General features: G+C 44.8%; 2 protein-coding genes across 6 annotated transcripts in view; one reads left to right on the top strand and one right to left on the bottom strand.

Moving 5' to 3' along the window:
- The first annotated feature begins 655 nt into the window (after positions 1–655).
- On the top strand, positions 656–21,102 carry MSS51 (MSS51 mitochondrial translational activator). Its single transcript, XM_039349840.1, has 7 exons — positions 656–780; positions 7,807–8,028; positions 8,215–8,370; positions 8,560–8,684; positions 10,092–10,655; positions 19,008–19,101; positions 20,270–21,102. Exons 2-7 carry the CDS (start codon positions 7,844–7,846, stop codon positions 20,508–20,510), a joined length of 1,365 nt encoding a protein of 454 aa, XP_039205774.1. The 5' UTR covers positions 656–780; positions 7,807–7,843; the 3' UTR covers positions 20,511–21,102.
- Positions 21,103–23,550: 2,448 nt separating this feature from the next.
- The window catches only part of LOC120310903 (cytoplasmic phosphatidylinositol transfer protein 1-like), a 63,096-nt gene continuing 59,875 nt past the window's right edge, over positions 23,551–26,771 (bottom strand). For all 5 annotated transcript variants that reach the window (XM_039349836.1, XM_039349835.1, XM_039349839.1 and 2 more), the window contains exon 10: positions 23,551–26,652. In XM_039349836.1, the coding sequence (XP_039205770.1) occupies positions 26,390–26,652 (263 nt within the window). In that variant the 3' untranslated portion in view covers positions 23,551–26,389. The remainder of the gene's footprint in view (positions 26,653–26,771) is intronic.

Genomic DNA, 26,771 nt, shown 5'->3' with positions numbered 1-26,771 from the left:
CTCAGGAATTCTGGGAATTGAAATCCACAAGTCATAAAAGAGCCAAGGTTCCCCACCACTGCCCTACAGGGACATCCGTAAAATATGACAGGATTCTATGATTCCGTACAGGTCGCAAAAGGGGATCACATGAACCTGGGACACTGCAACCGTCATAAATATGAACCAGTTGTCCAGCCTTTGAATTTTGATCACGTGATCATGGGAATGCTGCAATGGTCATAAGTGTGGGAAAACAGCCATAAGTTACTTTTTTCAGTGCTGTTATAACTTCAAACAGTCACTAAATGAACTGGTGTAAGTCCAGGACTTCCTGTATAGCAGAGGTCCCCAACGTTTTGGGCACCAGGGACCGGTTCCGTAGAGAGAGGTTTTTCCGCGGACCGGAGGGTTTGTGGTTTTGTGTGCTGCCTGCAATTTGCAGATGGGGCTTTGTTTGTTTGTGCGGACCGGTTGCTGGCATGCCGCAGCCAGGTCCCAGTCCATGGACCTGGAGTTGGGGACCCCTGCTGTAGAGCATACTGGGTGAGATGCTCTTGCAATGACCCCTGTCTTCCTGTAGGGGGCAGATGCAGTCCAAAGAGGATGCTCAGGCTATTCAACAGTTCTCTTGCCCAAATAGTCTGAATCCGCCTCTCTCAGATTGGGGGCTGGCTGTGACCTCACAAATGACAGACCTCCCGTAGCATTTCTGTGTTGGGAAGTTGGAAACAGCACAAGAAACTTTCAGAGTTTCTTTCCTGGATCCGAGATCTCCAAGGAACAAAGACATCAAAGCATGTGAGTTTATCTGCTCTGCTTTAAATCTAACCTTTTAGATTGTGCCTTGTTTGACTGGCATTTTCATAAAAACCAAGCCCAGTTAGACAAAGGGCAATTTTTATATAGAATAGAATAGAATAGAATAGAATAGAAATAGAAATAGAAATAGAATAGAAATAGAACAGAACAGAATAGAATAGAACAGAATAGAAACAGAATAGAATAGAACAGAATAGAACAGAACAGAACAGAACAGAACAGAATAGAAACAGAATAGAATAGAATAGAACAGAATAGAATAGAATAGAATACTTTATTGGCCAAGTGTGATTGGACACACAAGGAATTTGTCAGGTGCAGAAACTCATCGCGTCCATGCAAACAACCAAACGATAAGTCATAGATCACAAATCTAATTTTAATAATTAGAGTTATGGCCTATAACAATAATTATTAGAACATATAATAATTACAATATAATGATAGCACAATAATAATTCTAATTTTTATTTATTTATTTATTAGCTTGCACAGTACTTTACTTTAAGCCACAGGAGCAAAAATACTTCCGATAACAAAAAACAAAACAAACAAATAAATAAAAATTCCCCTATTGTCTGCTTGGATCAATTTGCCCCCAACTATATTTGAGTTTGCTAGGAAAAGTGACAAATGGGTCTTGGGACGCCTTAAAAACAGGCCCACTTAATTTTCAGTAAGCTTTTGTTTTGGCTGTGAGAAACAGACAAGATATTTCGAATGAAGGCAAATATATGTGTCCCAGGATAATGATGCAAAATCGAATTTGGATCGGTCACTGGGATCAGAGGTTTACTCTTCCGAGCTTTCGTACTTGTGCTGGAGCCCATCTCTATTCTAACTCCTTCCTTCCTTCCTTCCTTCTTTCTTTCTTTCTTTCTTTCTTTCTTTCCTTCCTTCCTTCCTTCCTTCCTTCCTTCCTTCCTTCCTTCTTTCTTTCTTTCTTTCTTTTTTGAAAAAGTGTTATTTGGGAACAAATTCCGGTTCTTTCTCCTAGATTAATCACAAATTCCAGTTCTTTCTCCTAGGTGAATTTTTTTTAAACAAGAAAGAAAAATATTTATTTCCTGCATTTATTTGCTATTTATGTCTATGTCTCACTTTTTGTAGAGAATTTGCAAAGCTCTGTAAACGTGAGCTAACGTGCTTGGATGTGTGAGGTGGACAAGCTTGTGATGGAGTTGGCTTCTCTGTGTGTTGTTTCAGCTGAACCTGTGGAATCGGTTTATCGTTCATTTTGCAAACCATGGTTCCTTAATCCTGGATTGGTGCATTTCGTGCATACAGCCAATTATATCTGTGCAAGAATGGTCTTAGAACAGATACCCTATTTTTACTGTACAGGTAGTCCTTGCCTTATGACACCAATCGGGACCAGAATTTGCAAGGTTAAGCAAGCCATTAAGCGCAATGTGCCTCATTCTATGACCTTTTTTTTTTTAGCCACGGCTGTTAAACGAATCACTAAAGGGAATCACATAGTCCTTAAAGGAATCTGGCTTCCCACATAGACTCTGCTTGTCGGGAGCCAGGTGGGCAGGTTGCAAAAGGTGATCACATGACCCGGGATGGTGCAACCATCATAAATACAGGCCAATTGCCAAACACCTGAATTTTGGTCACGTGACTGTGAGGAAATGCTGTAAGTCGGAGTACCGATTGTAAGTCAGTGGCACTGTAACTTCGAACAGTCACTAAATGAAAGGTTGTTAGTCAAGGATTGTAGTGTAGATGTGGCAAGAGGCAGAGGAACATTCTAATGGAAGATGAGCTTGGAAGATCTCCAGAAGTTCCATGGAATCTATTTCTTTTCTCCTGGCTCTGTTCCTCAGCTCCAATCAACTCATTTAAGCTGATTGGCTGATGTGCAGGTGGTACTGGACTGGAATAGTAGCTACCTCACCCATGTTGGCTGAGTTTGGCTGTTGTTGTTTTTTTTAAACCATAGAGGTTACTGGCAATTGAATATGGTTCCCATCCCTCTTCTGCAATCCTCTCATTTTTGCCCAAATTAAACATGTTTTGAAGAAGCAGTACTGATATAACTGAACTTTGGTGTTGGAGAAGACTCTGGAGAGGAGCATGACTAGCTAAGAAAACAATCAGATGGATCCTCCTTTCTCCAAAACACCAGAAGGCAAGACAAGAAGCAACGGATGGATGGAAACTAATCAAGGAAAGAAGCAAGCTAAGGAGAAACTTCCTGACAGTGAGAACAATTAACCAGTGGAATGGCTTGCCTCTGGAAGTTGTGGGTGCTCTATCACTGGAAGTTTTCAAGAAAAGACTGGGCAGTCATTTGTCCAAAAAGCCATAGGAGTCAGTTGCCGAGCCTCCAAAATTGAGATCCCACGACCACAGGCTGCTGCAACAGTCGTAATTGTGAAAAATGATCATAATCAGGGGTGGGATTCAGCCGGTTCGCACCACTTCAACAGAACCAGTAGCTAATTTTTGTTGCCCAGGCCCAGAACGGACTTCCGGAAGCGGCATCCACACAGAGGACTGGTTATTCACCTATTTGAATCCCACCTCTGCATGCAGGTCGCTGTGCTCTCCCCGTAAGCAGCACCAAAAAGCTTGTTATCTCTCTCCAGAATTGCATTTTGACATTTGGCATTCTTTTTTCAATCTCACATCTCTGTTAGTGGTCTTTTCTTTTTCCATCCATCCATCCATCCCTCTTATCAAGACGCCCCAGCAAAATTTCAAAAAAAGTTCTCTGGAACAAAATTGCTTATGAAATTAAAATAAAGGTAAACCGTCAAAGCTATGATTTCCTTCTGAAATATTTGGGAGGATGATCGCCTGCTGTGCAGTTAACAGTCATTAAACAAAGAGTTGTAAGTTGAGGACCACCTGTAACATCCCCTTTTCATCTCCAGAAGTACTCCATGCCCGTCACAGCAAGAGAACGCAAGCAGCAGATCTGAAAGGCACCGACCCCGGGCACTGTAGAACATCTAAAACTGGTGAAGGGAATATTTTTTCCTGATTGACGTTAGCTCTAATCTAAAGAAGTCTAAAAATATACCAAAGTCTGGAAGCGTCACAAGTCGGATGGGATATCACTTGTTGAGCTCTGCAGCTGGAAGGGGGGCTTAGAAAAATACTTAAGGCTGAGTTCCATGAAGGAACATCCCTGCCCGTTACTCTGCCATGGTTAATTGGATATTAATTGAAGGAATTTCGCTCTATGCATGGGATAAACAGACACACACCAGACACCCTGTGCCATTTCGCACCACTAACAAGCCCCGGCATACCGAACAGACAGTCCCGTTTACTTTGCTCCCTGTTGACAGAAAATCATCTTTTGCATTCTGATGACTTCTGCAGGATAGCAGACCTTAAAGCCAGCGTTAAGCCTGGGAATTGCCTGGTTACGCGTCTCGTGAAACTCCCTCGCTTCTTTTCATAAAACAAAGTGTTTTCCCCTCCCCAAATGCAGGGAATCCTCGACTTACAACAGTTCATTTAGTGACCGTTCAAAGTTACAACAGCACCGAAAAAGGTGACTTAGGACCGTTTTTCACACGCAGCATCCCCCAGGGCCACGCGATTAAAAATTCAGACGCTTGGCAACTGACTCGTCCTTATGACGGTTGCGGTGTCCCTTTTTACGACCTCCTGACAAGCAAAAGTCAATGGGGAAGCCAGATTCACTTAACAACCGTGTTGCGAACGTAACAACTGCAGTGGTTCACTTAACAACGGTGGCAAGGGAGATCGTAAAATGAGGCAAAATTCACTTAACGTATGTTTCATTTTGCAACAGAGATGTTGGGTCCTATTGTGATCCTAACGTGAGGGCCATCTGTGCACTTAAAACAAACTTCTCGTCATTGCCATCTGCTTTATTATGCACACTGCAGCCAAAGCACAATAGAGATTTTGCTGCTGCTGGGTTTTTCGTGTTTGGCCATAAACAAACTGCTTAAAGGATTTCATGCCTGCAAAAGAAGATACGTGCTAAGCACGAGCCTTGAGGATTTACAAGTAGTAATTTACAAGAACAGCTTACCCCAGAAATCATGGGCGCTCCATCACTGGAGATTTTTAAGAGGAGACTGGACATTCACCTGTCTGAGATGGTATAAGTCCTCCTGCTTGAGCTAGGGGGCTGGACTAGAAGACCTCCAAGGTCCCTTCCAGCTCTATTCCTATCCTATCCTATCCTATCCTATCCTATCCTATCCTATCCTATCCTATCCTATCCTATCCTATCCTATCCTATCCCATCCCATCCCATTCCATTCCATTCCCCATTGCATCTATTCTATTCTATTCTATTCTATTCTATTCTATTCTATTCTATTCTATTCTATTCCATTCCATTCCCCATTGCTATTCTATTCTATTCTATTCTATTCTATTCTATTCTATTCTATTCTATTCTATTCTATTCTATTCTATTCTATTCTATTCTATTCTATTCTATTCCTTGACATATGACTGTAATGGAGCCTCCCCCCATTACAATCATTAGTTGTGATAAATCGGGTCTTTCATGTGACCAGCTTGATTTTACAATATAATTGCTATTTTGTAAGTTCAGGATAACCTATACAGGGATTTGCCACTAAATGGCAAAATCTTTTTTTTTCAAAAACCAACACAAATGGTACATTAAACCTCTGGAAGTCTTAACCAATCTATTTTCTGTGTCGTCTCTCCTGCAAACCTGGTGAGGGAGAAATCAGATGTTTCTGCCCCATGCTGTCTAAATGCCACATCTTCGGCGCATCTTGATCCCCCCACCAATCAGCCATTCCCGCAGGAGAATGTGGCCCTGTGCCACAATCCCTTGTCTCGTTTGTTCAATTGCATTTCTCCTGTTGATGTGGGACTAACACTCCAGACATGCACCCAGAAGCTGTTTCTTATTGGAAATACTTGACAGATGTTGTTGTTAGTTGCGAAGTCGTGTCCGACCCATCGCGGCCCCATGGACAACGTTCCTCCAGGCCTTCCTGTCCTCTACCATCTTCTGGAGTCCATTTAAGTTCACACCTACTGCTTCAGTGACTCCATCCAGCCACCTCATTCTCTGTCGTCCCTTTCTTCTTTTGCCCTCCATCTTTCCCAGCATCAGGCTCTTCTCCAGTGAGTCCTTCCTTCTCATTAGGTGGCCAAAGGACTTGAGTTTCAACTTCAGGATCTGGCCTTCTAAAGAGCAGTCAGGGCTGATCTCCTCTAGTCCTCGGTTACTCACACTTACAACCAGCACAGCATCCTCCATGGCCACATCATCAAAATCCATGTATTTGTGACGGTTGCAACATCCCAGAGATCCGTGACTGCCATTTGCAACCTTCCTGGTCAGTTTCTCACCAGTAAAGTCAACGGGGGAAGCCAGGCTTGTCTAACCACTGTGTGATTTACCGAACTGCAATGATTTGCTTAACAGCTATAGCAGGGTCCGAAAATCGGGCCCCATTCACTTAGCAACCGCTTTTGGAATTCAGGTCCCAAATCTGATTGTGAGACAAGGACCCCCCTATATTTACTGGGTTGCCTGTTCCGAAAGTGAGCAGGGGGCCCAGCACGAATTCCACGGCCGGTCTCGATTCCGACTCAGGCTGGGGCTGTCATTCAAAAGCGTCTCGCAAAACAAGCTGACAGATCTTTGGCAGGACGGCGGCTGGGACCGGCAGGCTGTCGAATGAAGATTGGCTGGGCTGTCTCTCTCCGGCTGGCGGCTGGCCCACCGACCTCATTGTCTGTGCCAGGAAGGCTTGATTTAAGGGTGCAGGTGCAAAGCAAGGGAGAGACGACGGCTGTGAGCTGGCAGAAAAGTGGGAGAGGACCCTGGGACTGCAAATAGATTTGCTGCAAGAGGGCAATTCAACAGGCTTGGGAAGGGAAGAGTTTTCATCGTGGGTGCTACGGGTAACCCTCGAATTACGACGATTGGGACCAGAGTCTCTGTTGCTAAGCAAGGCGGTTGTTAAGTAACTCAAGCCCAACTTTATGACCTGTCCTGACATGGTTGTTTAGTGGAGCACTGCAGTTGTTCGATGCGTCATGCAGTCGTAATAATAATAATAAAAAATAACAACAACAACAACCACTTGAACACCATCATTGGCTTTGTCAAATTCGCCATTAGTCAATTGCAAAAGGCGGCCTTATTAGGAACTGCTTCCATCCTGCAACGAGATCTGTAATACCATCAAACATCCATATCTGCCTATCCCAGGTCCTGGGTAAGGACTCGATAGGTAGACAAAATGCCCAATCCAGTCTGAACATCTGGCTGACTGTGTGATGATCCATCATCATCATCATCATCATCATCATCATAACATTAAATAAAGTATGCCTTTGTCGTACTTTTGTGTGGACCTACTACCTCTTAAGGATCCACTTGTGGTGGGAGTGCTCAAAAGCCCGTGACTTTTGGAACAAGGTTTTATAATGGATGGAAGAAATACTAAAGATAGAGATAGAGCTAAAATCAGAACTCTTCCTATTAGGCATAAGTATGCAGAAATACGACAAAGGGATACTTTACTTGATGCTACATATTCTCACGGCTGCTAGATTGGCGTATGCACAAAACTGGAGGAATAAAGAAATTCCAACAGAAGAAGAGATTTTATATAAAATCCTATCGTGTGCTGATATGGATAGGCTCACAATGGAAATGAAGGACAAGACAGAGTCAAATTACTTTGAAATCTGGGACAAATTCTATTGTTGATGTGAATCCAGGAGAACTGTTCGGGTTTTATGTTAGTGTTAAGATAGAGATATATAAAACTGTATGTCAGTATATAGAGAAACAAATTAGAGACTGTATTGTATAGAAAAATATGTATATAGAGAGATTAAGAATTATATGTATGATGAGGAACAAATTGTTAGGAATATATACACTGGAATGTTACGTTATGTCCATCTTTGTTTTAACTGTTTTATAAATAAAAAACTTTAAAAAATAAATTAAAAAAAATTGAGAAGGAGGTTGGTGATGACACGGGCTACTTCTCCTTTCAATAGGTGGATTCCAGTCTAGATCTTCCCACGTCTGCTAAAGATGTCTCACCGGAGCAAAAAAAAGACTTCCAAAAGTAGACATTCTACGAACAACTCAACCGAGGCCCCCGTTCTCACTGGGGCGAAAATGGATACGTTGGGTTTCCAAGCGATGGAGAGTAACGTTCCTGGGTTGTCCCAAGTTATCCTTCAGAAACTCAACATGAAGAATTATGAGGATTATAGGTGAGTTGAACAGCCTGGATTTTCCGATTTCCCTGGCACTTGACACACCATCTCTGGAGGTCTCTTGGAATTGCCCCCTCCCTTCTTGGGGGCACAGGTATTCTGGGACCTTGGGCATGGTCCTCTGGCTTAAAGTAGGATGCTTTCTTCCTTGGCATTTCTTTGGCATGGCCTGCTTCCTTCTAGATCCGCGCTGGAGGGCAAGACCCCCTGCACGGAGTTTGGCATCCGATCCTACTTTGAGATGTTTCAGAAAATGGAAGACACGTTCAAATTTTGTGTCGAGTGCAAGAAGCTTCCTGATTCACTGCCTGATCCCAGAAGCCTACGGCGTTGCAAAAGGTAAGTTGTGAGACTCGATGACAACCATCTTTTTAGACTGTTACAGACTCCCCCACATTTACGTGCTGTAGGAAGCTTTCTAAGGCAGCAGAATCATGAAATAAATTGAATGTAGGCAAAATGGCAGCGAGAGCTCTGAAAGAAGCAAAGAATGCAAGTCTTGATAAATTGTTGTCCTCTTGTTTCTAGATGTCAAAATGTCTATTATTGTGGCTCCGATTGCCAACGGTTGAACTGGCCCATCCACAAAAAATTCTGCAAGAAACTGAAGCTGGCAGCCCTTGACCGACTTACAGAATGGCTTGTGTTCACAGGTAGCCTGAGATTCAGTTGGCCATTGTCCACCTGTGGAAATTTAGAAGTTAGAATATAGAATAATAGGGTTGGATCCCATTTTAGTGGATTGGGCGAAGCCAACCGATTGTGCTTTAGTTAAAAAATGATGGTTAGACACACAAGGGGTTAATGCGTTAGTCAGGAATGTTTCATCTAACATAGAATAATAGGGCTGGAAGGAACCTTGGAAGTCTTCTAGTCCAACTCTATGCTCAAGCATTCTGGACAAATGGCTGTCTAGTCTCTTCTTGAAAATCTCCACACTTGGAATACTGCATCTACAGTAGTTCTGGTCACCACAAAAAAGATGCTGAAACCCTAGAAAGAGTGCAGAGAAGAGTAACAAAAATGATTAAAGGTCTGGAGTGTAAACCAAAAGATGAACGATGGAGGGAAATAGGTATGTATGAGCTAACAGAGAAGGACTAGGAGTGACATGATGGCAGTGTTCCAATAACTAAAGGGCAGTCATGAAGAAGATGGGATCAACCTATTCTCCAAGGCCCCTGAAGACAGGACAAGAAGTAATGGATGGAAGATCATTAAAGAGAGAGCCAATGTAGAACAAAGGAGAAATTTCCTGACAATGAGAAAAATCAATTAGAGGAACAGCTTACCCTCGGATGTGATCTATTTGAATGCCTCCTCCATTAGAAATGATCCCCAGCAGAAGCCCTAGATCAGTGATGGCAGAGACCCAGTGCCCAAACTGTAACCCCAAACCCACTTATGCATCGTTGGGTGCCAGGTGGGTGTGGCCCATTGGGTGGGCGTGGCTGCAGTGGTAACAGCAGACTGGGTGGGACTAAAAAGTTCAATCAATCAATTCCAACTTTGCAAGATCTTTTTTTTCCCACGAGAAGTTGAAATTGACTGATTGATTGAAACTTTTTTTTTGTACATGGCAGCGGAAGCCTAAAGCTAAAAGATTTTATAAAACCCAGCTGAAGGCCTAGGACTGGGGCGATGGCGCGCGTGCCCACAGAGAGGGCTCTGAGTGCCGCCTCTGGCACCCGTGCCATAGGTTCGCCACCACTGACCTAGATAGTGGGAAAGTAAAGGTGGTGGCCATAACCATGTGGTTGAAGTTCTAGCCAGGCCTTCACATTATGTGGTTGCAGTCATTTTTTTTATCCTTCCTATAGATGCTCTATGCCAGGGGTCTTCAAACTTGGCCCTTTTATGACTTGTGAACTTCAACTCCCATAACGCTGGCTGAGGAATTCTGGGAATTCTGGGAGTTGAAGTCCACAAGTCATAAAAGGGCCAAGTTTGAAGACTTCTGATCTATGCACTGATTTTAGAGGTTGGATGTAATGATCTCATTGGCCTTTTTCAGTTCTAGCTGTCTAAGATTCTTCTAAATCCTCACTATTTCCCTGTAGGCGACATCCCTTTCCACACAAGTGCATGGACAAAAAATATCCAGGACCTACAAGGCTGGGAAGACTGGTACTTGATGCAGGAACATCTGGATGAAAAACTTAGCGCTATCAAAGCCGGACATTACATGAGCACCCTCTGGGCCACGGCGGGCAAACCAAAGCCCAATGAGATGGAGTTGACTGAGTCAATCAAGAGGGTGACCACAGACTTTGTGTCCAGGCCAGTCACCGTTGGCCTCGGGCTGAGCATGTTCCATCTGGATCCTTATGCCAAGCCAATCACAGTGCATGTGATTGGAGCTTCTCATGTCGAGACCCTCAATGCCCGGGTGACAGATTATGATGAGCTATCCCAGATGTTTCCGAAGCATCAAGGCATGGAGGTGGTCATGGTGGGGGTGGATGTGGTAGATGGACCCCTCATGAGACCTCCACTGGTGGCCTTTGGACCCCGGCAAAGGGTTTACCTCAGCAGCTACAAGGACCTTTATCACAACTTCTGGGAATCACAGGTGGAAACTCAGCAAGCAGCTCGACCAGACCTCGTGGTTGCCTTCCATGCAGGTAGGAAGGTTTAGTGCATTCTTCTTGTGTTCCTAGATTGTATAGCACAGAGGACCCCAAACTTTTGGCATCAGGGACCAGTTCCGTGAAGAGAGTTTTTCCGTGGACCGGAGAGTGCATGGTTTTGTGTGCTGCCTGCATCCCACGGATGGGGCTTTGCTTGTGCATGCGGACCAGTTGCTGGCATGCTGCAGCTCAGTATTGGTCCATGGCCTGGGGGTTGGGGACCCCTGAACTAGGCAATGCCAGGTCATTAAACCATCCTTAAATTGCTAGCTTAGTTTTAAGGGCAAATGCAGCCAATAGTTACAATAGCCATACTTGTAAAGCAGAGGTCCCCAACATTTTGAGCATCAGGGACCAGTTCCATGAGAAAGGTTTTTCCGCAGACTGGAGAGCACGTGGTTTTGTGTGCTACCTACATCCCATGGATAGGGCTTAGCTTGTTTGTGTGGACCGGTTGCTGGCATGCCAGACCGGGGGTTGGGGACTTCTAGTCTAGCACCATGAGATTCAATGCAATGTCATGTTAAACTAGAACCAAGGAGACCCAAAAGCTCAGCACAACCAGAGGACAACACGATGGGAAAAGCTGGCTTAGCCAAAGCCTCAGTGTAGGAAGCATAAGGTTGAGGTCCAGCAAAGCAATGACCCAGAAAATTTGAAAACATAAGGCATCTGTTTTGGGGCAATTCATTCACCTTGTTTTAATTGGCTGCTTTTTAAAAGGTGGCTTAGTACAGTCTTGAAACCTGGCAAGTGTCATTAATTTATGCTTCAACATCGTATGCCAGGTGGATTAATTCATTAGGCATCTGGCCAAACACCGGTGCTAATTTTCATTTCTAAATTTGCTGCTCTTAGAGTTCTGTTGTTTGGTGTTGGATACCCCACTCTTTGCTTTATACTCAAAACAAGTGTCTTTCTCCCCTTCCAGATTTGTGGACCAACTCCTAGACGTGTGGATTTCAACTCCCAGAATCCCCCAGCCAGCATGGCTGGCTTCTGGGAATTGAAGTCCACATGTCCTAAAATTGCCAAAGTTGAGAAACACTGACTGTAATACTTATTTAAAAAAGTCTGAGTTTTGATTGCACCATCCCAATGGCCATTTTGACTTCTTTGACCACATCCTGCCCACCCTTTCCTTCTAACCATACAAAAAAATCCAGTTGAAAGAGGAGATTAAAATTCACACTGGGCACATACTAATTCCAATAGGACTTCTGTTTATTGAGGAAATCCAGGTCTGGCAGTAATCTTATGAAATCTGCCTCGGTATGTGTGTCTGAGCATACTAAAAAGCAGAGACGTCACCCTGCCAACAAAAGTGCGTATAGTCAAGGCCATGGTTTTCCCAGTTGCAATGTATGGCTGTGAAAGTTGGACCATAAGAAAGGCTGAGCGCTAAAGAATTGAGGCCTTTGAACTATGGTGCTGGAGAAGACTCCTGCAAGTCCCCTGGACTGCAAGGTCAATCCTAGAGGAGATCAACCCCGACTGCTCTTTAGAAGGCCAGATCCTGAAGTTGAAACTCAAGTACTTTGCCCACCTAATGAGAAGGAAGGACTCCCTGGAGAAGAACCTGATGCTGGGAAAGATTGAGGGCAATAGAAGAAGGGGACGACAGAGAAGGAGGTGGCTGGATGGAATCACTGAAGCAGTAGGTGTGAGCTTAAAGGGACTCCAGAAGATGGTAGAGGACAGGAAGGCCTGGAGGAATGTTGTCCATGAGGTTGCGATGGGTCAGACACAACTTCGTAACTAACAACAACAATGTGTGTCTGTCCCAAGCTGGCACCCGATTCTTGTGAGCCCAAGAAAAAGGAGGAGGGCTCAAGAAAAACCCAGTGCTGCCATTCAGATCAGTTCTAAATCAGTCTCTGAGCTATGAGGAATGGAATTCCAGAAGAGATTAGCAGCTTATCTGTAGGAGAAGAATTCCAGCAGACAGACAGGTTTAGGTCACTGCAGGTTAGAACTATGTTCTCTTGGAAAGGATTTGTCTACACCCAGCTCAATGGGAACAGAACAATTTTCACCCGTTGCTGCATTTGGCTGCTGTTTGCCGTCCTTGCTGGGAAGGCTGGAAATTGTCCGATTCAAAGGATGAAGATCGTATGTTAAGTTGCAGTTCATGAGATTTATTGCTCAAGCCTATAGACAAGAATCTGATTAACTAAAGTGAAATACTAACTTGGTGCCAACCAGTCCATTATGCAACATAACGATTCTAGGCTGATGACATACTTAACTCTACCCCCCTGGCTTTGCTTGCTCTTCTGCAGAAACTGCTCAAGTACATGTTTTGGTCCTCTCCAGTCTGAAATGCATTGTAGGAGGAGAGCTGTGTTAATCTATAGCAGTGTTTCTCAATCTTGGCAACTTTTAAGTTGTGTGGACCAACTCCCACAATTCCACAGCCAGCCATGAAGGATTGCCAAGATTGAGAAACACGGAATCAGGAGGAATCTACAGATAATTTATGAGTACAATGGAGTCTTTCCATCATGGTCATAAGTTGTGAGGATTGTAAAACAGGTCACATATGTGACTGATGTAATTTCAGGGTCTTTTTTTTGTCATTAAGCGAATGCTGAGGCCATTAAGCAAACCGATGGCTTGTTGTGTTTGTTGTTTGGCTGAAAGCCAGAAATAAATGTCAGTTTTTGGTAAAGCCATCGTAAAATGTCACGTGACTGCAGGTTGCTCCAAATGGCATAAATGCAGCTGAATTGCCAAACACCTGACTGTGGGAATACACACTGGCTGAGGAATTCTGGGAGTTGAAGTCCATAAGTCATAAAAGGGCCATGTTTGAAGATCCCTGGTCTACCCCAAAGGTCTCTCTCTTCCCTAAAAACCTCAATGGAAAACGGAAAACTACCCAGAAGTGGATAGCTTCTTTTGATGGAAGCCCAGCTCTTAAAGGACAGGATGTGTTCCATGTGCCGGCTTCATCTGCCAAGCATCAATCAACCTGCCCCGGGGGACAGAATGATACTTGAATGGTCTGGGAAGCCAGCTATTGAAAGATATATTAGCTACATTCACACATTCCCCCAAAGCCTTATTATGAGCTTTGTTTGATTTGGGCTTAGTGTAATATATGAGCCAGGCCAGTCGCAGCTTAGTCAGCGATTTGGGATAGAGCAAGCCCTGGCTTACCAGAAGGTGCAAACCTAGGCAACACGCTTACCGGGATTTGTAGTCCTTCTCAGCAGTATCACCTGTTAATTGGTCTGACTCCATTTCCAAAGGAAGCTAAGCTTGCAGATATATTTAGCCACCCAGCAGTCTGGAAGTTCTCACAAGCTTGCTGTGATGCCTCCGATTTTTGCACTTGTAGACACCTAGAAGGAGATGCCGCTTGTCAGCAACATTTCCTCTAAGGTGGCCTTTGAGTCTTTTGCCATAAGAGATCTTTAGTCCCAGCCAATAATGTGAGATATTGAACAGGTGCTCTCACCAAGAGGAGCTCCTGATTCCAGAATGTCTCAGCAGAATATCTGGTGGACCTTCCAGCAAAGCTTGCCAAGGTGTTCCAGAACAATTTGCCAACATGCTGGAAATGTAAAAAAGTATACAGAACGTATTATCATTTATGGTGGACATGCCCAGTTGCAAAAAAATACTGGTCTACAATAAGAAAATGGATCAAAGAAATAATAGACCAACCCGTAGACTGGAAACCAGAGATCTTTTTGTTGGGTATTTTAAACAGAAAATATAGTAAAGAAATATGGTACTTATTTTTACATATAATAACGGCGGCAAGAATAGCATATGCACAGTGCGGGAAAAATGAGAATATACCATCAGAAGAAGAAGTGATAAGAAAAATCCTGGACTGTGCTGAGATGGACAAATTGACAAAAGAGATAAAAGAAAAGGAAGACACAGAGTATTATATAACATGGAACAAGTGGTATGTCTGGTTGGAGACTAGAAATAATAGAGGAGAATAAATATGGAAAGGTCAAAAGTGAAAATATGTGTATAATAATGTACAATAATAATAATATGAATTATTCTTAGCAAGAAGTAGGACATGAAGGAATAAAAATGTAAATAAGAAACAACAGGGCAATAAGGACAAATATTCTAAAGAAGAATAAGAGGGGAAATGTAAATAATAGATTACCGTTAAGTAATCGCTGTAAAAAAAGAAGGCAGAGGAGTATATATTGTGTGTGTATGTGTGTTATTGCTTTGTTTTGTTGGTTAAAAATAAAAAAAATTAAAAAAAAAAGAATATCTGGTGGACCTCAACTCAACTTGGGAGGGCGGGAGGAAGAAATTTGGTCCCTCTGCCTTATCGGAGGTTGGGCTGTTGCCAACCAGCTGTTTGCTGCCTGTCAGCGCGGTGGGATTAAGGCCCAAAGGGTCAGGATTAAGAGGGATGCTATCAATCTCTGAAATACGGATGAGGCTAATCAGCTTGCTAACAGAGTAGTCCAGTGATGGCAAACCTTTTAGAGACCGAGTGCCGAACTGCAACCCAAAACCCACTTATGCATCGTCAGGTGCCGGATGGGTGTGGCCCATTGGCTGGGCGTGGCTGCGGTGGTAACAGCAGACTGGGTAGACTAAAAAGTTCAATCAATCAATTCCAACTTTGCAAGATTTTTTTTCCCACGAGAAGTTGAAATTGATTGATTGAACCTTTTTTTTTTTTTGCACATGGCGGCAGAGGACTAAAGCAAAAAGGTTTTATAAAACCCAGCTGAAGGCCTAGGACTGGGGCAATGTCCGCGTGCCCACCAAGAGGGCTCCGAGTGCTGCCTTTGGCACGTGTGCCATAGGTTCACCGCCACTGGAATAGTCACTAACTACTGAAGCCAGAGGCAGCTCAAGGTGGTACAAAGCACTTGAAGGCGGCACTCAGTTGTTTCAAGTAACTGGGGTTGTGTAGTGGGGATAGTCCTTCCCACACCAGATGTTCCTGGTTACTTCCCAGGTCTTCAGCCAGACTCTGGTCCATGAAGTGTGGTTGGTTGGTTTGGTTGGTTGGTTGGTTGGTTGGTTGGCTGGCTGGCTAGAGATGCTACCTGTAGAGTTGCTCTTCCATTCTTAGTGCTGTGCAAGATAGGGGTATTTCAACTTTTGTAGTCCTTTGCAAGTGGAAGACCTGGACATCAGGTAGAATTGCTCAAGGACGTCTGATAGAAACCATAATGAATGCCACGTGCAACCATTGCTTAGGTGACGATATCAGACTGTGCATGACATCACTTCCATGTCCCCTTACATATGTCCATGGTTAAAGCTCAATAGATTTGGGGGGGGGAGACTGGTTTGGGCACTTTGCATCACAAATGTGTTGAGTTGCAACCCTTTACATCCTCAGTTACAATGGCTATGCTAGTTGAGGATAATCATAATTGCCCAGAAACAGGTATTTGAGATAGTTAACTATATGAATGAATGATCTAATGGAGAGTAGGTGGGCACATCTAGAGATATGATTCTTGTTCTAATCTCTTTCCAGCCATTAGGAGCAAAGAAATGGGACAGCTGGCTTGTTTCTTCTAAGATTTGTCTCTCACCTAAACCTCTTGGAAAAGGATGATAAAATAGAATGACAGAGTTGGAAGGGACCTTGGAGGTTTTCTAGTCCAATCCTCTGCTCAAACAGGAGACCCTATACTATTCCGGACAAGTGGCAGTCCAGACTCTTTTTTAAAACTTCCAGTGATGGAGCACCCACAACTTTTGGAGGCAAGTCGTTCCATTGGTTAATTGTTCTAACTGTCAGGAAGTTTCTCCTTAGTTCTAGGTTGCTTCTCTCTTTGGTTAGTTTCCATCCATTGCTTCTTGTCCTGCCTTCAGGTGCTTTGGAGAATAGCTTGACTCCCTCCTCTTCTTTGTGGCAGCCCCTGAGATATTGGAAGACTGCTATCATGTCACCCCTCGTCCTTCTTTTCTTTCAACTAGATTGGTATGGCAAAGGTGGCTTTATAGAAACTCCACACCTCTGAATGACAGTTTCTACAGGACAATAGCAAGGGGAGATGGTGTGCAAGGAATAGATGCTGAGACTGAGGGACCTTAATGCCTTTTAGAGTTGTGGGGTGCCTGTGTGAGAGAGGAGGCTTTGGTAAGGTTCACCATGAGTATGGAGGAAGGTTCAGTTCCCACATCTCCTCCTCCTCCTTAGGTGTTGAGGGAGATACAAAGTTCTGGCTTTTGGAGGTGTTAACCATTGTTAATTGATGTTGTCGTACTATGTCTTTTGTGGTGGTTTCTCCATCTTCTTCTGGGTCTGCCTTGTGTTCTTCGACCTTCTCCTCTTTATATTAGAATGAAATTCTCATGAGATACAAATGCCCACAGGATCAGTAGTCCAAAAGACAGATTTGAACCCAGGCTACATAAGGTTGACAGACAAGCTGATCAGGGACGGCTCCCTCTTTCGCTGTTTCAGAGCATTGGTTTCTCAAGGCTGGTGGTGACCCGCTCTTCAAGTCTCTCCCTGATCCATCTGCCCCTCAGAAGCCATTGCTAAGACACTTTCCAAAAGCCTGAAAGACAACCTGGTCAGCTTCAGCTATTTAGTCATTCTGCAGAGTGTCTCTGTCTCCCTTGAATTCTCTGGCACAGCAGGGATGTTTTTTTCCAGGAACAAGGTGTACTTTTGATCGTCTCTTTCGGCAACATTCCATTGCCATGAAGCCCTCCAGGCAGCAGAAGGCCTTTCTAAATATACAACTGCCTTGTCGCATCCCTCAAACTTCCAGAATGCTGGAGAAGCTTTAGCAAACCGGCTCCAGGTTTCCTATCCACCTAGCCTAGTTGTATTTAAACCCAGACTTTGGGTTCTTATTGTAAAAAAATCAATAAAACTTAACAAAACAAAACAAAGCCCAGAGTTCGGAGCTCACCGTTGGTCACGTTCGGCAGCTGTAAAGTGCAAAGGTGTTCCAACAGCTGTACAAACAGCTAGATTCTTACTCATCTCCTAGATGTGTTCCAGACATTGTCACCTTCAGAGCCAGGCTGAGATTTAAATGTGCGACCGGACAGAAATTCTCATCGCCTTTCCAAAGTCAGCAAGGCAGAGATTCCAGCCTCATGTTCCGTCATACCTTACGAGGCTGGCCTTTTGTTCTGGCAAAAGAGAGAAATCTTTTCCCATTGTGTCACCAGGCTGAATTTCAGGGGTGGGCATGTATGGAAAATCCAGTTCAATGGTCAGCTGTGGCCTTGTCTCAAGTCCCAACTGTCAAAGAACCAATAAGGTGATAAAATGCCAAATGGGTCGCTGAACGGCCAGACATAGGAAGACGTCTAAATGACCTGACTAAGAAGATACCAGGCTTTGAACGACCACACCAGTAATGGACTATCCTGAGTAAGATTTGCACCTCTCCCAGTGTAGCCAGGACTCTCTGTATAAATGGGGCATAGTATCCTCCCCTCAGTGGTTTTGCGGGGGTCCCACCTCAAACTGTAGATCACATTGTGACCAGCTATAAGCTGAGGGCATCTACTGGTCCAATATCTGATTTTTTTTAAAATATAAATGATGCTGCGTTTCAATGTTTAGATGGTCTAGACCAGGGGTCTGCAAGCTTGACAACTTTAAGACTTGTGGACTTCAGCTCCCAGAATTCCTCAGCCACCATATTGTAAAAAAGATGCTGAACTCTGGAAAAAGCGCAGAGAAGAACAATCAAGATGATTAGAGGACTGAAGGCTAAAAAATAGGAGGAACGGTTGTAGGAATTGCGTATGTCTACTTTGATGAAAAGAAGGACTAGGGGTGACATGATAGCAGTGTTCCAGTATTTGAGGGGCTGCCACAAAGAAGAGGGGGATCAATCTATTTTCCAAAGCACCAGAAGACAAGACAATAAGCAAACTAATCAAGGAGCGAACCAACCTGGAACTAAGGAGAAATTTCCTGACAGGGAGAACAATTAACCAGTGGAACGACTTGCCTCCAGAAGCGGTGAATGCTCCAACACTGGAAGTTTTTAAGAAGAGACTGGACAGCCATTTGTCCAAAATGGTATAGGGCTTCCTGCCTGAGCAGGGGGTTGGACTAGAAGACCTCCAAGGTCCCTTCCAATTCTGTTATTCTGTTAATATAAGTGGTGACAGTCTCTTTTTCAAACTTAGCAACTTTGAGACGGGTGGAGTTCAACTCCCAGAATTCTCCAGCCGTTACCAAAGTGAACATAAAATAAGTATACAAATTAAATCCAGAAACCATAAACAGAAACTTTTCCTGACACGGCATCCTTGAGGTGTGAGGACTTCAGTGCCCATAATTCTTAGCCAGCCTAGCTCATCCACCTAGAGGGCTTTACAGAAGAAGCCCGTGCTTTATCTCTTCTCATTTTTCAGGGTTTCATGCCTGTCCTGATCTGATGGCAAGTTGGCTTCCCACGTTGCTGCTCCTACGAGATTACAAGATCCCTTCTTTATTCACTATGTACAGGTAACGCTCTCCTTCCAGGTCATGATCAGTTGGGATCTGCACCATGAGTCAGCCAAAAGAAACTCATACCTTGGTCCACCATGGGAGAAATGTGGGACAGCCTTCTTTGCTTAAGCAGCAGCTCCAAATTCCATGAGCTTCTGAAGCCAGTGGTCAGAGTACAGGCTTCATCTAAGAAAGAGCTGTCCAATCTTGGCAATTTTAAGACTTGTGGACTTCAACTCCCAGAAATCCCCAGCCCAGCTGGAATTCTGGGAGTTGAAGTCCACAGACTGGACATTCCTGATCTAAGAGATGTCTTCTCAGACGGCCATGGAATCTGTGGGGCATCGGGTCTTTCTTTTCATCTACTCCCTGGTTGTTGTTGTTTGATCCCACCAGAGGTTGATCCTAGACTTTCTGCATTACAATGTTCTGGGTTGCAGGATTGTGGGCAGAAGATCAACAACAACAACTGCAGAGTAATAACTAGTGAAGAAACAACCAAGGGTGACCTTGGATTGTGCTATAAGGCTACAGCCTAATTCCAAGTGAAATTGGAGCAGTTTGTGTTTGTCGAGCCAGTAACTAATTTATTTTATTTTTAAAATTTATAAGCCGCCCCACTCCCGAAGGACTCTGGGCGGCTAACAATAAAAAACACATAAAACATAACAAACAACAATACAAAAACAATCATCCAGGGGTAAGGTTTTATAAACCCCAGGCCTGCCAGAAAAGCCAGGTCTTAAGTAGCTTACGGAAGACCAACAGGGTGGGAGCGGTCCTAATCTCCGGAGGGAGCTGGTTCCAAGAGGTGGGCGCCATCACAGAGAAGGCCCTCCTCCGCGGCCCCGCCAAATGGCACTGCTTGGTCGATGGGGCCCGAAGGAGGCCCAGCCTGTGGGATCTAACCGGACGTAGGGAACTATGAGGTAGTCTCGCAAGTAGCCTGGCCCTGAACCACATAGGGCTTTAAAGGTAATGACCAACACCTTGAATTGGACCCGGACACCAATAGGCAACCAGTGCAGCTCACGGAGGATAGGTGTAACGTGGGTGTATCGAGGAGCACCCACTATCACTCGCGCGGCTGCATTCTGGACCAACTGTAGTCTCCGAATACTTTTCAAGGGTAGCCCCATGTAGAGCGTGTTGCAGTAATCCTTTCCTTGTTTTCTTCTTTTAGTGAACAGGAGCTGAAACACTCCCTCAGAATCTTGATGGAGCTGGAGACCCAGATCATAAGCTGTGGGGCCAACCCCTTCGCCTCCCTCAAACCGGAGCAGGCCCATTCAAACCCTAACAAGCCACCTGTCTATGCCAACTCCCACTACCTTACGTTCCATGGTCTAGGAGGGGGTCCTCCAGAGGAACATGACATAGGAGAACTGGATGGGGAACAAGAAGAGAGATCTCCGCAAGCTTAGAGCTCCACAACCTAACTAACAGCGGTAGCTTCACATCTCTCAGTTTGTCATGCAGCGAGCTAAGATCTCAGGAACGCAGGCATCTGGGTGATAGTGAAGGCTGCCTTTCTATTGGCAACTAAAGATCCCAGGCGATTATTAGCAGCTGTCTAGTCCTATCTGCTAATAGACAAAGCATGTTGACTCCCAATATCTTCTGTGCAAACGTCTCCCAATTTAAAATATGTAAATCAGCTGTCTCCTGACTTGGGACCTTCCAGATGTGTTGAAGTTAGGAGTTCTGAAATTCCCAGCCAAAGGCAATGCCGGCTTGGAGTTCTAGGAGCTGTTATATCCAGCCTATCTGGAGGACTCCAAGTTGAATATAAGGGCCAGTTTGGTGTAATGGTTAAAGGCATGGATTGGAAGCAGGGGGACTAAATTCTAGTCCTATCTTAGGCACGAAAGTCAGACTAAAAGACTTGGAGGGGACCTTAGAGGTCTTCTAGTCCAACCCTGTTCAAATAGGAGACCCTATACCATTTCAGACAAATGGCTGTCCAGTCTCTTCTTGAACACCTCCAGTGACGGAGCACCCACAACTTCTGGAAGCAAGCCGTTCCACTGATTAATTGTTTTCACTGTCAAGAAATTTCTCCTTAGTTCTAGGTTGCTTCTCTCCTTGATTAGTTTCCATCCATTGTTTCTTCGTCCTGCCTTCAGGTGCGTTGGAGAATAAGTTGACCCATTCTTCTTTGTGGTAACCCCTCAGAGTTAACATTTTGGGCCAGATATTCTTTCACCCCTAGAAAGGATTTAATAGCAAACCTGGGCAATGTAAAAATTTAATAAAACAAAAAGCACATCTGAAAAGTGTTAATTTTAATTGTTGTTCACTGCTCAGAGTCATCTGCTTAATGGGTGGCCGTATGAATCACCATACAGACACGATAGTCTCATTCACTGGAATCCTGCTCATCTCTGTTTGGGAACACAATTGCTTGTAATTTTCCCTCTGCCTCCAAAATGGCTGCATGTCTAATGAATAATGGGCAAAATTTCAAATTAAGCATCAGATTACATACTCCCACTTTTCATTTTCTGTGAATGCCTACAGGACCCAGGGGAGGCGGGAAGCAATTTTGTAAATAAAGTTGATACTAAAGGTTAATGCTATGCTGGACCTGCTTCCTACTAACAAATTAAATTCCCATTTTATTAAATCCTAATTGAAATTATCCTTAGAAAAATGTCTGAAGAGCATATTTGTGTGTGCTCTGGAGCTCACAATCACTATATTGCTTACTCTAAATTTAAAAAAAAAAACATCGCTAGAGAAGATACATTCTTCTCCTCGATAACTAGCATAGATAAACAAATAGTTCTACAAACTCCAGAGCTTGCTTGCAAAGCTCTAAGGCAGGGGTCTTCAAACTTGGCCCGTTTATGACTTGTGGACTTCAACTCCCAGAATTCCTCAGCCAGGCATGCTGGCTAAGGAATTCTGGGAGTTGAAATCCACAAGTCATAAAAGGGCCAAGTTTGAAGACCCCTGCTCTAAGGATTTCACAGAAGTTGTCTGTCCTTTGCACGCAAAAACATGTTGTAGGTCTTTCTCCCGTCTGTTTTGTCACTGACCAGCCCTATATAATCCTACATTTCAGTGACCATCATGATCTCTTGGTTCAAGAGTTTCCAGAATGTTAGCTTTGGGTTGAATTGCCTTCAAGATTCCAAGTCAAATTGCCGACGTTATCAAGAACCAACTTTTAGATGGACGGACTTCAACATCCAGAATTCTGAATTCTTCCAGAAGCCTGCTGGCTGGAGAATTCTGAGAACGGAAGTCAATATATTTTGAAGTTGTTAAGGTTGAGACACACTGGAATACTGGATTAGCAGCTAGTCAAGGCTAGTGGTGGGCAATTAATTTTCACCAAGGGCCTGTATGAGAAACTGGAACGGTTGTGGAGGGCCACTACTGCAGGCCAGGCAGGGACAGCCAAAGGGCTGGATGTGGCCCATGAGCCATAAAATGCCCAGGTCTTGTCTAGATGTTAGAACGAGGCTCAGGGAACTCGGGTCAAAATTGCTTAGAACCCTAAAGAAAGCTCAGATTTAGAAGCTCCATTTGGCCATGCCAATTCCCAGGGACTGTCAAGGACCCCCTTTCACAGCATCCAATGTACTAGGTCAGTGGTTCTCAACCTGTGGGTCGGGACCCCGTTTGGGGTTGAATGACCATTTCACGGGGGTTGCCAAACAATGCAGTCTGCCATTTCCCCCCCCCCTTTCCTTAGCTGTGCTACTCCCTTTTATTCTATTGGCTTTTGAAAGCCAATAGAATAGACTCTTTTGAACAGGAATTGAATAGGAAATGTCCAGGCTGTCTCTGCCCTGCTGAGCCCGCCAAAAGTCCCATTCTGCTAACGGTGCTGCAAGTTGTCTGCAGCGAAGGCGAGCTGTCTGGAAGTTTCCACCCCTCCCTGCTGAGCAACTACTAAAAATGTAAGTAAAAGAGGGCCAGGGGTGGGAGGTGGGAGGCCGGTGGGTGCTGGGAGGGTTGCTGGCGCGCGTGGGGCCCGGCGGGTGCCTTACCTCCCTTGGGCTGGGCAGCTGGTGGCCCAGCCGGTGGTCGGCCTGCGCTGTCGCTGCCGCTTGCCAGCTATACCTCGGCCGGCGCAGGGGGCAGCACCACGCATGCGCGGCGCTCCCGGGCAGGGAAAATCCTTGACTTACGACCGGTTGGGTAGTCCTCGACTTATGACCGGTTGGGGGGGTCGCGGCATTAAAAAGGTTGAGAACCACTGGACTAGGTGATAATCAGCAGTTTACCCACCATATGCTGGACTTTGCTTGCTTGGATGAAGCAAAAAGCTGAAGAAAGCGACACAATGGCTCTAGAGAATGATCCCTATTGTTTGTGAGGTCTGAAGATAAATGAGAAGATATTGACTCAATGGTACATGAAGAAGAGGAGAGAGATCAGTCAAGCAGTTGTTTGCTAATGCCATGTGCCCTCCACGGGTGTTTCAAACCAATTCAACAATCCCATGACAGCTTTCCATCAGAAGCGGCCTTTATCACCCCAGTTAAAAAAAATAAAACAAAAGCAGAACCATACAGAACACTTGCCACACAGTTCACAAAATATTTACAGGGTTTTTCTTCCTGCCTCTCTTCTCTCCTTCCGGGGAGAAAATACAAGTTCATTCTTAGCCGTGTCTTGTGGAGAAGAGGCTACCAATGGTCCTTAAGAACAGTCTCTTGATTCTTCTGCATTAATATTTGGGTTCTTCAAAACTTGGAAGCGCGCAGTTTTGAAAGGGTTGAATAGTTACTCTCCCAAATCTGCATGTAAGGGGCTTGAGATGGGGGTTGGTAGTGTAGCATCCACCTGGTGGTCAACGGAACAGGTATGGACAACCCAAAATGCCCCCAACAGATACTGTAGCAGATGCAGACTCCATATCTACGACTTTGCTTTCCTCCTGGATGGACAGTGGAATCCAGAAACTTACATGAGAGCAACTTCAGACACCAAGCTCTTGCTTCTCCATTGGATTATTCAACTGTGCAAACTTTTGTCTGCTTGCCTCTAGAATCCGTCCATATTTTTATGGACTGAAGATACAACTTCTCAACTTTGCTTACAGGGGAGAGATGAGGAAGAGAACACAAACCCACCAACATAAACATGGAATCAATGCTTAAGCAGAGGAAGGGGAGGCAGGACTGTCCCTGCGCAACAGTGCAAATACAAATTGTGCTTGTACAAAGACGAGAAAGACCAGTGTTCAAGGAATTGGTGACTCCACTTAGCAGAGGCTCCTTTCCCAGTAAGGGCAGCTAGTGATGGTGGGAAAGTTGGCCACAAGGCATTATACTTTGATCCCATGGATGGACCTCCAGAAGGAACCTTTGCTGTGAGAAGATCCCCAGCCATAAAGAGGCCATCAGTTGTCATGGGAATAAAGCTGATGGTTCAAATTGCCAAAGACTCAAGAGCAGGGGTCTTCAAACTTGGCCCTTTTGTGACTTGTGGACTTCAACTCCCAGAATCCTTCAGCCAGGCATGCTGGCTGAGGAATTCTGGGAGTTGAAGTCCACAAGTCATAAAAGGGCCAGGTTTGAAGACACCCGCTCAAGAGGATGCATTTATAGGCCTGTATGGTATTGGAGAAGTCTCCAATAGACCCAAGAGAATCCCACAAATTTAAGACACATTAAGTTGAAGATCTGTTGGGATTCTCAGGATCCACCTGAGAACTGGTAGTTAGCAAAGAATGACTTGAATTCATGCTGCAGAATGACTGGGAGAATCCTGCTTTTACTGCATTCTGAATCATTTTGGGACTACACCCCATTGGTCAATGGGTTTCAGATGTTGGATGCCATTCTTTTACCTGTGGCAGTTATTGGCAGACAGCAACAGCCCTTAGACTTATATACCACTTCACGGTGCTTCACAGCCCTCCCTAAGTGGTTTACAGAGTCATATTGACCCCAACTATCTGGGTTCTCATTTTACCGACCTTGGAAGGATGGAAGGCTGAGTCAACCTTGAGCTCCATCAGAATTGAACTCCATGCTGTGGGCAGAGCTTGCCTGCGATACTGCATCCTAACCACTGCACCAACAGGGCTCTTAATGGCAACGTGCAGTTGACCACAGGCAAAGAGAATTTAACATACCGTATTTTCCGGCGTATAGGACGACTCGGCGTATAAGACGACTCCCGTCTTCGGTGCCGAGTTGCATGCCTAGAAAGTCATCTTATATGCCGGAAACTACCGCAATTTCCGGCGTATAAGACGACTTGGCGTATAAGACGACCCCCAACTTCGGCGCCAATTTGAATGCTTTAGAAAGTCGTCTTATACGCTGGAAAATACGGTAGGGGTTTTTGCCTGCTTGAAACAGCAGGAAAGCGTGTAGCCAAGTGGCTTGCCAGTGTACAATTAGCAAAGGAGAGCGAAAAATGCCTTTTACCTTTGCTTTGCTTTAAAACGGGGGCAGATGAAAGGTAAATCCTTGGGGCCCACAAAACAGCCAGACTGAAGACATAATGGTTGGAGCAGCCCATCTTCCTTTGACGTCCTCCTTTTCTCTGACAATTTTCTCTTGTCTTGCAAACTGTAGGCTTCAACAAGGAAGCAAGGCATCGTTCCCAGATGTCTCACCCGATCTCTTTTGCACCCAGGCCATGAACTTCAACTGAAGTCCTCTGGGTTGCTTCAGAAAACAATTTCACAGGGCCGGTGCAAGAAGGCTATTCTGAACTATGACCATTAAAGACGGTTTATCAGAGCCATCTCTGTAAGTTTAACACAGGAAGTTAGAAAATGTGATGTGGTGGGGAGTTAGCCTCCGCTCACCATAGATGGATTTCCAGGGTGGATTTCCTGGCACAGAATTTATACTGACCAGCTTTCCATCTGCAACAGAGCAATGCCCAATGTTTTCCTCCCCACACGCAGAGAGAGGAGACTCCAATTCATGTCGGTTGAGTTACGTAGGCTAGAAGGCCAAGCAGTGGTCTAGGTTTGCCCACCCACCCCAGAAACCCTTTTGGTCCAACGTAGCAAAGACAAGGCCAGGAATGTAATAGTGAAGGAGCTAGGAATAGATCAGAAGGCTTAAAGACGCTCCCAAGATCTGGAGATCTTCCAGGTTCTCCCAAAGCATCCACACAATTTAACAATGGATGAACTCCATCAACTGGCGTTCCCTCCGTGGCCTTGCTGGATTACAAGGCAAAGTGTGGAATTAAAGAACATTTTTTTTTAAAAAAAAACAAAACAAAAAAACAAGGACATTAGGGACGCCAGACCCTCTTCTGTGGAAATGAATTAGGGAGCTCCTTTGCAAGGATGGGGACGCTGAACGTGAGGCAGTGGTTACTCCAGGTTGGAACGTTCCCGCAGGACTGGTAGTGAGAGCATTTCTGGAGCGGATTTTTTTCGCTGGCGGTCCTTGGGCACATGGAGGAACTCAGGGGCTTCTCCGCTGAGCGGTGTGGAGGGGGCACTGGAGGGGGCGCTCTGAGTGCTGGGGGGCAGGTGGACGCTGATGGAGATGGTGGGAGTCACGATGCCCACAATCTCATTGGTGGCCTGCTGGGTCTCCTTCTCGTATAAGCGGACTTCATCCATGGTCATGCCTGTGGGGAGGAAGCACAGAAGAAGACATTGTGAGGACAGATGCACCACTATAGGCCCTGAGAAGATGACCCAGCTAGGGTTGGCTCCAAAATTTAGAATAGGAATAGGGAATAGAATA

This window comes from Crotalus tigris, unplaced genomic scaffold, assembly GCF_016545835.1.
Source record: "Crotalus tigris isolate CLP2741 ecotype Arizona unplaced genomic scaffold, ASM1654583v1 scf7180000018301.7375997, whole genome shotgun sequence".
Classification (NCBI taxonomy): domain Eukaryota; kingdom Metazoa; phylum Chordata; class Lepidosauria; order Squamata; family Viperidae; genus Crotalus; species Crotalus tigris.
This window is presented reverse-complemented; position numbering and strand designations above follow the sequence as displayed.

What these genes read in the sequence shown, in the direction of transcription:
- MSS51 (XM_039349840.1), top strand. Translation starts at nt 7,844, where the DNA reads ATGTCTCACCGGAGCAAAAAAAAGACTTCCAAAAGTAGACATTCTACG. An exon ending in AAGAATTATGAGGATTATAG is followed by an intron (nt 8,029 to 8,214) that starts GTGAGTTGAACA and finishes GCTTCCTTCTAG; the next exon opens with ATCCGCGCTGGAGGGCAAGA. An exon ending in AGAATGGCTTGTGTTCACAG is followed by an intron (nt 8,685 to 10,091) that starts GTAGCCTGAGAT and finishes ATTTCCCTGTAG; the next exon opens with GCGACATCCCTTTCCACACA.